At 34.8% G+C, this 13,786-nt stretch overlaps 1 protein-coding gene across 1 annotated transcript in view; it reads right to left on the bottom strand.

Annotated features, from left to right (window-relative positions):
• Positions 1 to 13,786, bottom strand: part of TTN (titin) — a 238,731-nt gene that overhangs the window by 139,493 nt on the left and 85,452 nt on the right. Inside the window, exons 101-112 of the mRNA XM_055812704.1 lie at positions 13,436 to 13,696; positions 12,655 to 12,864; positions 12,476 to 12,553; positions 12,335 to 12,361; positions 11,608 to 11,655; positions 10,662 to 10,718; positions 10,484 to 10,561; positions 9,948 to 10,193; positions 9,198 to 9,290; positions 8,579 to 8,656; positions 7,822 to 7,890; positions 6,464 to 6,541 (exon numbers count right to left, since the gene is read on the bottom strand). Of these exons, the coding sequence (XP_055668679.1) occupies positions 6,464 to 6,541; positions 7,822 to 7,890; positions 8,579 to 8,656; positions 9,198 to 9,290; positions 9,948 to 10,193; positions 10,484 to 10,561; positions 10,662 to 10,718; positions 11,608 to 11,655; positions 12,335 to 12,361; positions 12,476 to 12,553; positions 12,655 to 12,864; positions 13,436 to 13,696 (1,323 nt within the window). The remainder of the gene's footprint in view (positions 1 to 6,463; positions 6,542 to 7,821; positions 7,891 to 8,578; positions 8,657 to 9,197; positions 9,291 to 9,947; positions 10,194 to 10,483; positions 10,562 to 10,661; positions 10,719 to 11,607; positions 11,656 to 12,334; positions 12,362 to 12,475; positions 12,554 to 12,654; positions 12,865 to 13,435; positions 13,697 to 13,786) is intronic.

The following is a 13,786-nucleotide window of genomic DNA, read 5'->3' as shown; positions in this document are numbered from 1 at the left end:
ATAATCAGACGACAAAACACAAATGTGGAGACTTGACATTTCTTCAAGTCAAATAAAAAAAGACAGCAAACACTGAACATTACAGCTTGTGTTAGACAATTAGACATGATAAGAGTAAATCAGTATCCTGAAACAAGACTTCTCGTGTAGCTCTGAAAAATTATATACCTCTTTTTGGTGGTGCCTCCTCTTTTTCAGCAACTGCAACTTTTTGTTCTGTGATAATCCTCCTGTGCACTTCAGTCACTTAAAAAATATAAGTGTAAGAATATTTGATTGCAGTGTTTGAAATACAGACATATGTAAGTTTTTTCTATTTAATCTGATTTTTTATAAAAAGAAAATCTAAGTAAACTTCAACAGCAACCAGCAACAAACATTAGACACTGTAGAAGAGTGTATTTTACAGCCATAGTATAAAGATGAGTAAATAGTCAAAAGAAAGAGGAGATCCAGACAGAGGTTACAGATATTAACAAACAGAAATTCATTTAAGTAAAATGACTGATCATAAATACCGCAAGGCCAAACAAAAAAATCTCCATTATATTAATATTTCTAGTTCGTTTACCTTTGGTTGATGGAGGTTCTTCAACTTCTACCTCAAAAGTGGGTACTCGTTCTTCTGGAGGTTCTTAAAAAAGATTGGTGAAATCAATCAAATTTTCTGAAGTTGCCAACAGGCATAAGATAAAAGGCAAAATAACACATAAATCTTACCAAGATGACACAGGCCACAGGCCACATTGTACACAAATGGACATAAGTATGTGTTTAATGTTGAAGAAATATGATCTATGAGATATCATTTATCAACATGCATATATGTTAAAGACAGAATGCAGCAAACCCAGCATTTTTTGCAACAGGAACAAACCACTGATACCTCTTGCTGGTGGAGCCTCCATTTTTTTACGCACAGGGACAGGTTCTTTCTCTTTGGGAACTGCTTTCTTATGAACTTCAGGAACTTTAGAAAAATGAGTAAGATGAGAAGGAAGATGAGAAAGAATATTAGGGTGTAATACTTGTAATTGCCTTCTACATCAATGTGTTTTACTGAGTTAACATAAACAATACTTTTCATAGTACAAGATGGAATTTGAGACAACCATTCATCACTGGAAGCAGACATTACCCATGTCAACATGTACAAACAAGACAGTAAGACAGACACACTACCCCTGAAGATACATCACCCAGAGGAGGTTTATACCTTGAACTTTTGGAGCTTCCTTAGGGGCAGCTGGAACTTTTGGTTCAGGGACAACTCTCCTAGGCTTCTCAGGCACTTTAAGAGATTACAATACAAAGTTTTATGAAGGCAAGAAGTATCAATATAACATGTACACATTTCTTTAATACAAAAAAACACAAATGGAGAAAAACATATAGTGGCAACATAACACTCAGAATGATGAAACAACCAATATTTTCTAATGAAAAAAATGTATACCTTTAGTGGGTGGGGCTTCCTCTCTCTTAGGAACAGTTACCCTCTCCTCTATGTAGTAAGACTCTTCTTCAGTCACTTAAAAAGAGTAAAATAAAAAAAATACTTATGTTTAAGTATTTGACATCTATTACTGCCTTTATGGTCCTGGTAAGCAACAAAATATTTGTAAGACAAGAATAAGCAGTGTGCTTTACTAATAGACACCTCTGGTATTACAAAATCTACATTCAAACCATCCTGCTACCTCCGAAGCCAATGGAAAAACTCCAAGCAATTTAAATGGAACTGAGATTGAGCTCTCATCTTGTATTTCTGTGGAATTTGAAAGTGCTCAGTGTTTGAAGTACTAGATCAGCACTTTCCATTCCTCTGTCCACTAGTTCACTAATGCTCGAACTTGCCTACTTTGAGAAAGCCTCTTTCCCAAATACTGAGAAAATTCCTTGACTAAAGCCATCCCTTGACATACTTCCTATGGTGTCACTTGTAATGGATATTGAGTCAATCAGCATATGTTGCTGTCCTTCACAGCATTATGTCACCACCAACAAACTTACAGGTGCAAACAATATAGTCATTTTATGATGAAATGGTCTGAGGAACCAGGGTGCACCATGACATGCTGAAGGATCTTTACTTCATCTAAGTAACCTGCTGGAAGGGGAACTTCCAACAGAGAATGTTTGTAAAAAAAAAAAAAAAAAAAAAAAAAGGGGCTGATAATTCTCAGCATCCAAGAGATACTTCATTATTTTCACTGTATCAAAGAGGACTAACTACTACACTTTTCAAAAGCAAGTAACAGAAATTGTAGACTTTCTTAGCATTAAAGTTTATAAGATATGAAACATTTATATAGTAGTAAAGTTTTCTTTATGAGTAGAGTAGATAGTATTCCATGCTATTTTTGGTACGAAATGAAAATTACTTTTTGCTTTTGCCTAGTATTCCTGAATTGTGGTCGTACCTTCAGAAATCTCTTCTCTGTGAATGGAAATAGACACTTCTTCCATTTCTTCTTCAGCCCATTCTTCAACTGTTGGTTCTTTAAAGAAAATTATTAGTTTTAGTATTTTTGGTGGATGAATGGATGGAGAGATCAGTGGATGGGGAAGATGAAGACCAATTCTTACAAATTCTATATGACAATGACAGATATGAATATAATACAGAAAGTGCTGTGCACAATTATATGTATGATTTGCTCTAAATGATGTGTTTTGTCTGTGCCCCATGTACCCTATTGTGTGCTGTTTTCTCTCTCAAACATCCTTCACTAGCCAACTGTCATTCCATCAGAATGCTTCCACTCCCCAAAATTCCCCATCACAAAAGCTGACAACAGTCAAAGAATTAGGGGAGAATTAGAATGAAAGTAAGGACAGAAACAAGATGAGAAGGGTAGATCAAGAATTGAAAGGAAGACTGTCATGTACACATCTACAAATGTGACTATATCAGGGAAACATCAACCTTTTCTGGGGTAAAAGGTTAATACACAGGAGACAAACAGAAGTTAACACTGCACGTATCCATATGAACATATATATGCATGTTCATGTTTTAGATAGTTAACTTCCATTTCTGCTTTTAAAAAATCATTTATGCTTTTTAATAGAGTAAATTGTCTTGACTGGCTAGTTATTAATGGAATATAAAAATGATCAAAATGTTGATTTCCGCTATCTTGAAGCAGGTATTTTGTGGAATTACACTAACTTAAATCAACGGACCTCAGCCTTCCCTGAGCCTGACAATGTGAACTAAAAGAGTTGGTGAGAAGCTAGCACTGCAGAGAGAAATAGCATTGTTATCTGCAGGGCTACAGACAGCTTTGTAGGCAGTCTGACAAATGGATGGTTACAGTTCTAACTAGTGGAGTCTAAACTCAACACTGTAAGTCCATACTTATTATGATTTCATGAAAGCCGGATCCAAAAGATCATAGCATTCAGTGGTAGTTTCCATTCGTGTCAATAGGCTGTGATCCTGGCATTCAAGACTGAAAGGTAAATGGTACTCAGGAGGCTCTTAACTGCCTCCAAGTCTGTAAAATGTTCAACATAAAACTCATACAAGATAACTAACACAAAATTTTTGTGTATTTTGATCTTGGTCTAAGAACAATAGACTTGTAGACAAAGCACAAGTTTCTCACAATTGTCTGTTTATAGTGTACCTTCTGGTGTTGTGATTTCTTCTGGAATAGCAACAGATATTCTGTCTTCTGTAATACGTACTCTTTCTTCAAAAGTGGCTTTCTTCTGCACTTCAGGCACTTTTAAAGATAATAAATTAAATGTATGCTTTTCTAATTCCATTGTGAAAGCAATGTTGCAGAAAGCTGAATCTAGGTTTCCAAAGAATTCCTTAAGCGTACTGAGCACATAACACGTAACAGAGATTCAACATTTAGAAATAATGTTTTTACAAGTATTGCACAACACATGCAACATACTGCAACAATTCATTGTCACTAAATCAGGACAGCAGAATTCACAGGGAAAGCACAAATCAACAACTGGTAACAATACAGAACATATAAACAGAAGCTGAGAAAAAACTTTTATTCTACTGGAAACCATACCTTTAGCTGGAGGAGCCTCAACTTTTTTAGGAACTGCAGGAGATACTTTTTCTTTAGGGACAGGTTTCTTAGGAACTGCAGGCACTTTTAAAAAAAGGTATTTAGTTTTAGGACATAAAAAGTACAAAACTGGCAACAGCATCACATAACAAAAATGCATATTTAAAAAAGATTACACATGGACATATTTTGCTTAAAAAACACAACAGCTGAGCAAGCTGAGACAAATGCAATCTTCTGAAGACTACAATAAATGTTATTACAGTGAATGATACTGACCTTTTGCAGGTGGAGCTTCTTCTACTTTAGGAACATGGGGTATTTTTTCTTCTGGAGCTGGTTTCTTAGGTACTTCTGGCAATGCAGAGATACAAATTACAATAATGTTAAGTAACTAAAATTATAGGTGTTTTAAGACTGCATCTACAGCACAGTTACTGACAACACTGACACAAAAGATACATAGCTAATGTAATTGAAGTACAACTAAAACCAGATTCGCTTAACAACCAAAACCAAAACTGGACATAAACAAGATACTTAGGATAACAAGAGAAGAGTGTTTGTTTAGGTGTACCTTTAGGTGGTGGGGCTTCCTCTCTTTTTGGAACAATTTTTTTCTCTGGGGGAGCTCTCTTAGGCACCTCTGGCACTTAAAAAGATAAAATATAAAATAATTGAACTCTGTATTTCAAAGATTTATTGGAGTATTATAGAATTTCATTAATCCGTTTATAAGAATATCAAGACATACCACATAACGCTTAACATACGCTTAACATTCATACGCTTAACATACAAAGGTATGAGACAAAAGCAACATGTATTTGAAAAGAAAAGAAAAATCAAACCAGTCTCTGGAAGCCTATCAAGTGCTTCAAGACTGATTTCTCAACTGAAGAAAGAGCTGCTCCCGTATGTTACCTGGCCTTAAAAACTGTTATATATGCACAAAGAATTATACATAAAAAAAAAAAAAAAAATCAATTTTTAACACAAACATGCTTACAAACATGCTTACATACAGTCTAACAAAACCAAAAAAAACCCCACCAAAAAAAGATATTCAACAGGTACATGTACACTCCATCACTAAGTATACTTTTGGCATGTGGAGGTTCTTTGGGAAAAGGAATGCATACTTTTTCTTCAGGCACAGGTTTTTTAAGTACTTCAGGAACTTCAAGGTATTAAAATTTACTTAAGCAACCTTTCTAAGGCTTTTCAGTTTTTCTTAGATGAGAACAGACATACAACATAGCACACAGACTGTATTTATCATATGCTTCCACTGACAAGTGAATAGTGATTAGGAATACAGCACAACAGTACAGGACTGGTTAAAGCCCACATTAAAAAGATGCTGTACCTTTTGTTGGGGGAGCCACCTCCTTTTTAGCAACAACAACTTTCTTTTCTGGAACAGGTTTCTTAGGGACTTCAGGCACTTTGGAAAACATTTTCAAAATGAGAGGGCTTTAGTTTTTGGACCAATTATCCAGATTTCAGTAATCCAAGATTGCTTTATAGAACACAGTGTCTGGACAAGTAGCTGCAATACAGTACAGTGTACAACCTTTTGGACATACAGTGGACTATATGGGAAAGACACTATGATACAGTATAAAATTTCAATGTTAACATTATTGCACTATCACCTGTCATGGTACTCTATTGAAACACGCTACACTTGTCTGCAACCTAAATACAAACAACAAGCACAAGATTGTTAGGAACGAGAAAGGCCAGAACTGAGACAAATGAAAGCTGTAAGTGAAGTTATAGCACAAATAAAAAGTGAAAGTATGGAGATAACACAAAATTGAAGAGTGCATATGGAGATAATGCAAACCCAAAGACACGTGGAGAGTAAATTCATAAATATATTCAAGAAAAAAATGAACAATATTATAATGAACAATGACTTGTTTGTTTTTTGGTTTGGTTTTTTTTTTTTTTCTGTTTTTTACTAGGGCAGTATAAATACCTTTAGCTGGTGGAGCTTCTTTTTTAGAGACAGGAATGGGCTTTCTTTCTTCTGGAGCATGCCTCTTTGGTATCTCAGGCACTTTAAAGAGATAGATGGTGAACACTTAGGAGACAGTAAAATTATTTGATAAATCACAGTAGGCTACTTTCAACATGATGGATAAGCAAACATCGTATGTCAAAAAATATACTGTTTTACCAAACAGATACAATATGCTAATCTCAAAAAAATCTATTCAAAGAATTATTTAAAACAATGATGAAGAAGAATTGGATTTAGAAATCCAGTAGGGCTTGAACTTTTGAGAGAAGAGCCATAGAGAGATGGAAAATTTCAGCTCTGATCTGCTATCCTTTGGTAAAAAGTGGTACAGGCAGATGATGTGAAAGTTCAGAAAAATGGAGCGCACGATGGTACAGGTTTTATTCACCTTCAACGTGAGGGATCTCCAGTTCTGTAGAAATTACTTCTTCCTCTTCTTCTTCCCACTCTTCAACTTCCTCACGTGCTACAATAGGAATTTTGAAGATATTACATTTGGAGATAGGAAATATTAGTCTGCAGTACATCTGAAACACATTTAAGAAGATATTATGTGTGTCCAGTACACAAAGGTCACTGAAACACATATGCTAATATGTGAAAAAATTTAACCCAGAAAACCAATAGCATGTGCAAATCTCACAGTGAGTTTTGATAAACTACAGATTCAAATTATTTTATAAATCTTAAATATTGATTGGCTTCTCATTCTTAATCAATCTACCTTCAGTTGGGTAAACAGCTTCAAAGAATCTTTCTTCAACTGTTTTCTCATGCTCTGTTGGCTCTTCAAAGAAAAGCATTTAAACAATGTTAAAAGAAAATTGTTGAAATGTTGACATCTATTAATCTAAAGAAAACTGAGGCTACATAACACAATGAACAAGAAGAAGCAATGCATATTGAAAGACAAATATATGGTGTGTCTAAATATGTAATTTGCCATACATAAAAACAGATTAAAAGAAAATCTAGTAGGATTGAAAGTTTGTTTTGATTTGGGTGTGCAGATTTTTGGTTTTGTACATACCTGTGACATATGAATACTCTTCTTCTCTGTGGACAGAAACCGACATCTTTTCTTCTGAAACAGTCCATGTTTCTACTGTCGGTACTTTAAAGATAGGACTTTGTTTTAGTATTTTATATTCTAGATCCACATTTGTGGTAGTCAGCATGTGAGTTTTTATCAAATCTGTATCTCTGTTGCACATTTATGCCTTAGACATATTTAGACAGTCAGTATTCATATTCTAAAATACTGAACACAAAACAAGCATACAAGTATAATATTTAGTATCTGTTATAAACTAAATACACAGACACCTTTAACCCACAAATTTAAAATAAATGCATGCATAAGCTTTAGGAAATAGTATGTCAGAAGAATTTCAAAGGCGGTTCTTCAAAGAAATTTTGGGTCACTGGGACAAAATTATGCTTATTATCTAAGCATAGGCCTGCAGGCAGAACAGATGAAGAAAAATCTAAATCACACTGCAATATCCTGCAGGCTGTTTAACCAAGAATCAAAATGCTAGCCACAAACATGTTAAAAACAAACTTCATGAAAGATAAAAGCATGGTACACATACTATTCAAACACTGGGAGTAGTCATGGCACGACTAGTACAATAGATCCAAATGCGTACAACGCAGGCCCACGTATTCACAAGAAGCACAAGAGCACAACACACATGGTGCTGGAAAAAACGTAAATTGCAATTGAAAGATGCTGATCTGTACCTTCCTTTTTCACAACTTTTTCTTCAATGATCATTGGTTTAGGTTTTGGTGGTAGAACTTTCTTGGTAACTGTTGGCATTAAAATTTTGTTACTCAGTCATTTATTTAGCAAAAAGATCAAAACAAGTCTATAGCTGTCTAGCAATGATGTTGAAAAAACATCAAAAGACAAACATAATCTAACTCAGTGGCTAAGTCAGGCTCCTTGGAACCATGCAAAGCAACAAAAGGAATATGTTTGCTTCTTTTTATTGCTTCTAAAGGGGCTGAGTAACTCAGGGCATTTAGCACACAGGTCATATCCTGACATACACTGAATTGCAACTGACAGATGCATGCTGCAGAATGGGAAATGCTACACAAGAGGAGGTGGTTACCACGAGAATAAGCAGGCATCTTAACTTCATAACCGAACAATTAACCAAGACATCCTGGTAGAGAGGTCAAGAAATCTGAGGAAGATGGGGATTTCACATCTTCAGCTCAGAGTGAAACATACTGTTTCACCCGGTGCAATTTGACAATCACTCTCTTTCTTAAAGCATTGGCAGTTAGCATGTGCATTTAGTATTTTCCCCTATGAAGCTTTTCATTTTCCTTTTATACAGTTCAGCACAAGCTCTTGTTAGATGTTTCAAAAAATGAAAAATTGACCAGATCAGTGTTAAATGAAGACAAAGTGTATGCAGATCAGCTAAGTAACAATAGCCATTACTTTCATGTAAAGATGACATTAAGGTAATTAAACAGTAGTTACCCTCAGCCTGTTTGATTTTTTCTTCTGCAATCCTCTGAGTGGTTACTTCAACTTTTTCATCAACAGGTTTCTTGACAACTGTAAGTGATTCAGATATGTTTATTGTTTAGATAATCTTGCAAATTATCTTCTGGACACAAACCAGGTAGAACTGGCTATTTTCATGTTTGGAATGTTATAACCTTTGTGCATCATGTGTGGTGAACAGTGGTGGTAAAGGCACTTCTGAAACAGGTGATCATGCCCCACTCTCCCCTGAGACATATGCAGTGATCTAAGCAGAGGACACTTCACAGAAGTGCAGCGTTCACTGGCTCAAAAGCACCACCTATGCCCAAGGCTAACGTACAGTGAGAAGGAAAGATAACTGAAGCTCGGTTTGATTTTGCCAGCAATTCTTGGTTTGCTTCACCCACTGCTGCCACTATTCTCTCTCCACTTGAAAATATGAGGTGGGAGAAGAGGAAGGATTGCCATGAACCTTGCTCTTGTCACTGTCCAACATAAAGAGAACTATCTTTTTTTCAAGGGAGTGTGAATAACCAGCAGTTCAGCTTGAGGAAGATGCATGAGAGATGTTAATCTGCATGTTCCTGTTGGTTTTGCAGGAAAGTCATACCTTTACGAACTGTTACTTCTTTCTTCTCCTTCTTTTCAGCTGTAATTGTTGGTGGTTTTCGTTCAGGCACAGGCTTCTTAGGAAGTTCAACCACTTTAAAAATAATAACATCAGTTAATGATGAAAAATGCATTGTCTAAAGGCTCAATACAGTAGTATAACTAATACCTTTTGAGTGTAAGATTATGAAGTTGAAAAACACAGAGTTTTGCAGATCCAATTGTTGCAGTAAAATTTTCTGCTTATTTCCAAGTTTGATCGTTTCTTATCAGAGCCAAATTCTGTTTCTAAAGGCATAGGTATTACTACTACTCAAGAGAGCTAAAGCAATCAAGGAATTTCAAAATACAGTTATTAAAACCAAGCAATTACTGTGTGAAACATTTAACCTAAATCAAGTTTATTTACAATACATGAAAATGATAGAAGAAATAGATAGAAGAAAAAGACAGAAGAAAAAATGACACATATACTTACAAACTACTAACTCATGTTAGGTTTTAAAGATGTTCTGATATGCAAAGTCCATTGGTAACTGAATTATAGTGTATCAATTTCTATCTGCATCTATAACTTGTCATACTAGAGTCCTTGTCTTATCATCAAGTGTCAGTTAAAACTTGGCAGTATATTAAGGTTCATGATATTGTAACAAAATAAATCCAAAAAATATTTCCTGGCTCAAAATTGTTTGACCTTAAAAATAAATATGAAAAGAGAAAAAATAAAATGGTATGACAATTCAAATACCTTCTTCATGAATTACTCGTTTTTCTTCGTAAGTCACTTCTCTTTTCTCATAAGCTTCTTCCCATTCTTCTTCCCCTTCATCATAGCCTTCTTCCCTGAGATAATAGTCATGGTCTTCTCCATAATCTTCTTCCCATTCTTCATAAGTTTCTTTGGGCTTTTCATATATTTCCTTCTTTTCTTCATGAATCTCTTCTCTCCTTGCCATGGATGTTATTTTGGGCTTCTCTGGAAGCACCTCTGGAACTTAATAAATAAATAAATAAATAAAAATTATTCATATCGCAACCTGGAATTTGCAAGGCATATTGGATGTTTGCAGTTAATGAAATGATTTTGCTCTCACAGATGGTTTAAAGTGACCACTTTTTAAACAGTCTTAATCAGCTTGGATTTTAAATGTATATGTTTTTGACATAAAGAGAATAATCAAACACATTTGATTGATTCAAAGTAATTCAAAACAAACTGACTTGTTTCCATAAGGTAATTTTACTGTCTTAAAAAAAGTTTTTTTAAAAAAGGAAAAAAGTTACCTTTAGGTGGTAGGACTTCTTCAGGACCTTTTTTAACCACCTTTTTGGAGACTTTCTTTACTGGAACCTTTTTTTCTGCTTAAAAACAGTACATTTGAAAATTTTAATTTAATTTAAAAACCACCAACATCCACAAAGAAACATGTAGATACTGTACAAATACTTTAACTATTGTTACCTGGCTTTTTCTCCTCTGGTGGTGGAACAATAGGCAGAAGAATAGGAATAGGCGCAGCTTGTAGGAAAAATGAAATGTTTAGAATAAAATGTAAGTATGGTGTTTTCTTGTAAATGAAGAAACCTCTTAGTGTATTTGGAAAATAGATAAGATGATTTTATTGCAGCTGCTACATAAAAGCAAACACGATCCTCATTCTGTCAGTTTACGGTAGCTGGAAGAATGTATTTTGAGTGGGAATCCCCAGTCTACCTTTATTTGAATCCTGATTCTTCTCAGCTTTATTTTCTTTACTTCCATCACTTTCCTATCTTTGCTGATAGTAATTCACCTAAACATCAAACCTTTGCCCTCCTGCTGTCACTGAAAGCATTTACCAAATTATCCTGGAAATCAAACCAAGCTTGAAATTATAATTTTCATAGTAAACTAATGAATGTAACAGGAATATATGTAATGTTTGTAGTCTGTAGTCCAATACCAGAGCCTGGAGAAAGACCATTTACAATAAACATGCAATCCATTGTATGGCTTTAAAAGAACATTTGTAGTTTATTTTCCTTCCCCCCTGCAAACAGTAGTAGTTCAGATAGCATTTTTAAAAGATATTTCTGTGGCAAAAAGAAGATATGGTGAAAATAAAGCATGATAAGAAGAGGAACATGGAAATAAAAGAAAGATCAAATGAATAAGAAACTCATAGGAAAAAAAGACGGAAAGGAGAAACTCCTTTTAAGAGAAAAGGCTTCATTCCTGCCACTACCTTCCACACAACAAAACAACCCTATCCAAGACAAGCCTTGCTCATGTTATATTTTTACAGAGATAATTAACTAGATCTTGACACTTAGCCATCTAAGATTTTTGTCTGAGGTTCTCCCTGGTGTGCTGCTTCACTGCAGATATAAAACAGCACTATGGAACAAGTATGGTTTTGTTACTCTACCTTCAGCTGGTTTTTGAGGTGGAACTGCAACCTTGGCATCAGGAACATCTAGAAAATCAAAATATTTAATTGACTTAATAAAAAAAATAGATTAGAATATGCTGCCCCCAAGAACAGTGGTTCATGGTACTTTAATCTTGCTTGTTCTAGGGTACAAGGATTGGAGCTTGCTCCTCAAGAACAACCTAGCTGACCAACAGATAACTAATTGCATCAATCTTTCGGTCTGGCCAGACTATACACTGTTTCATTTAGTTTCTAAATAATTCTTGGATCATATTGGAGTAGACTTTTAAGAACATCCAGAAAAGATCATTATATATCTCAAGGAGATGATTTTGCATCCTTTGGTTGTTTTTTTTTTTTCAGTTGTGCAGAGGACATTGAATCTATTCATTGGTACCTCTTCATTGTTTTATTTCTCAGTCATTCAAAAAATAAATTAAACTTTTGTGTTTTAAAGAATGTGGCTTCCCATATTGTACAAAATAGGACCCAGGCACATTAATATCACTGAATTTGGAGTTATCAGAGTATTCATTGCCACTATTTATGAGAATAAATAGTTCCTTATATCTATGGATGAGGAATATTTTTTCAGGTGGTAGGTTTGATGTACTATAGCCAGGAAAAAAGGATTTGAAAATAAAAAGTAAAGCAAAGCAATGAACCAAATTTATGACAGAGTATAGAAAGATCTTGTGCCAGTCTTGCTCATGATCTTTACCTGGTGGCTTCAACTCCAGTTTGATTTCTGCAAAAGAATATTAGATTTCTTTTAGGAGTACTTATTTTTCCAGAATCATGTTTCAAATTCACAAATGTGCAGATGGCTATCATCACAAATTTGTTTAGCAAATTTGCTAACCTTTGGTTACCAGATAGAGCTCTGCAGTGCTTCTTGCTTCTCCTCTTGGTTCAAGACGAGCAATTACAGAATATACACCTGTAACAGCCAAGAGATATTTATATGCCTTTATCACTAAAAAAAGACAACAAAACCCAATAAAAGAATGGCATCAGCACAAATATTCCATGCATTTTTACCTTCATCTTCTGCATTAACATTGTGAATAGTCATATAATGACAGCGACCTTCACTTCTGAAGCTGTACTTGGGGCTCTCTCTCAGTTCAGTGGGGCCTTTATACCATGTCACAATTGCATCGTCAAAAGACACCTCACACTCAAAGGTTGCAGACTGGTGTTCACTCACTACAATGTTCTGGATGCTCTTTGTGAATTGAATTGGTTCCGCTGTTTTTAGAAACAAAAAATAAACCAATTGTTATGCACCACCAGGCCATTTAGCTTACCTAATTCCTTTTCTTTGTTTTCATAAGTACATTATATTAAGAGATAATAACAATAGATCTTGAAAGAGTAAGAAAAAGAGATTCCATCTTCTATGAAGTTTTCTATGTAAGAATGAAGAAGACGTAAGAGTACAACTATAACAAGATTGCTGTGCAGATAAATTATACAAGAGAAGCCATTAAGGAAATTAAAGGTGAAGAACAAGAAAAAGAGGAAGTCCAAGGAAAATATAAGAATATCAGAGAAAAAGAAAACAAAAGCAAGTATGACTCAGATTGTTTGAGGGCCAGGGGACATTAACAATGATGATTTAGTCAAAAATACTAACTTACACAAGTATGTCTCATATTGTTCAAAGAGAAAGGACAGCAAAATTTCTTGTTTAGTCCATTTCCAAATTTGGGAATATGTCTTTAAGAAATTCCTTGCATTTTCAATTGTACTGTTAACGGAACATCCAGAAACTGTTTATCAATACTGCAATAAAAAGATTCTATATCTGTTTACAAACCTTCAATGGCCAGATCTGCAGTTGTTTCTAGATTATCAAGCTTGCAGGTATACTGTCCCTGGTCTTCTGTTCTAACATCCTTGATGATGAGTTTGTGTACTTTGTCAGAGACTTGTGTTGAGTATCTCCCTCCTATCTTAATGGGTCTCCCATTTCTATACCACTGAGACTTGGCATTTGGGATAGAGAACTGACAAGACAGCGTGCATGTGTTTCCTTCCTTGAAAGTAGTGTCATGAAGATGCCGTTCAACTGCAGGTTCTATTAGCATGTTAAAACATACATTTTAGCAGACATCAGACAGTGAAATACTTAAAGTGTAAATTAATTCAAATGCATACTTCAAAAGTA

The sequence above is a fragment of the Falco peregrinus genome, chromosome 8, assembly GCF_023634155.1.
Source record: "Falco peregrinus isolate bFalPer1 chromosome 8, bFalPer1.pri, whole genome shotgun sequence".
Lineage (NCBI taxonomy): Eukaryota > Metazoa > Chordata > Aves > Falconiformes > Falconidae > Falco > Falco peregrinus.
This window is presented reverse-complemented; position numbering and strand designations above follow the sequence as displayed.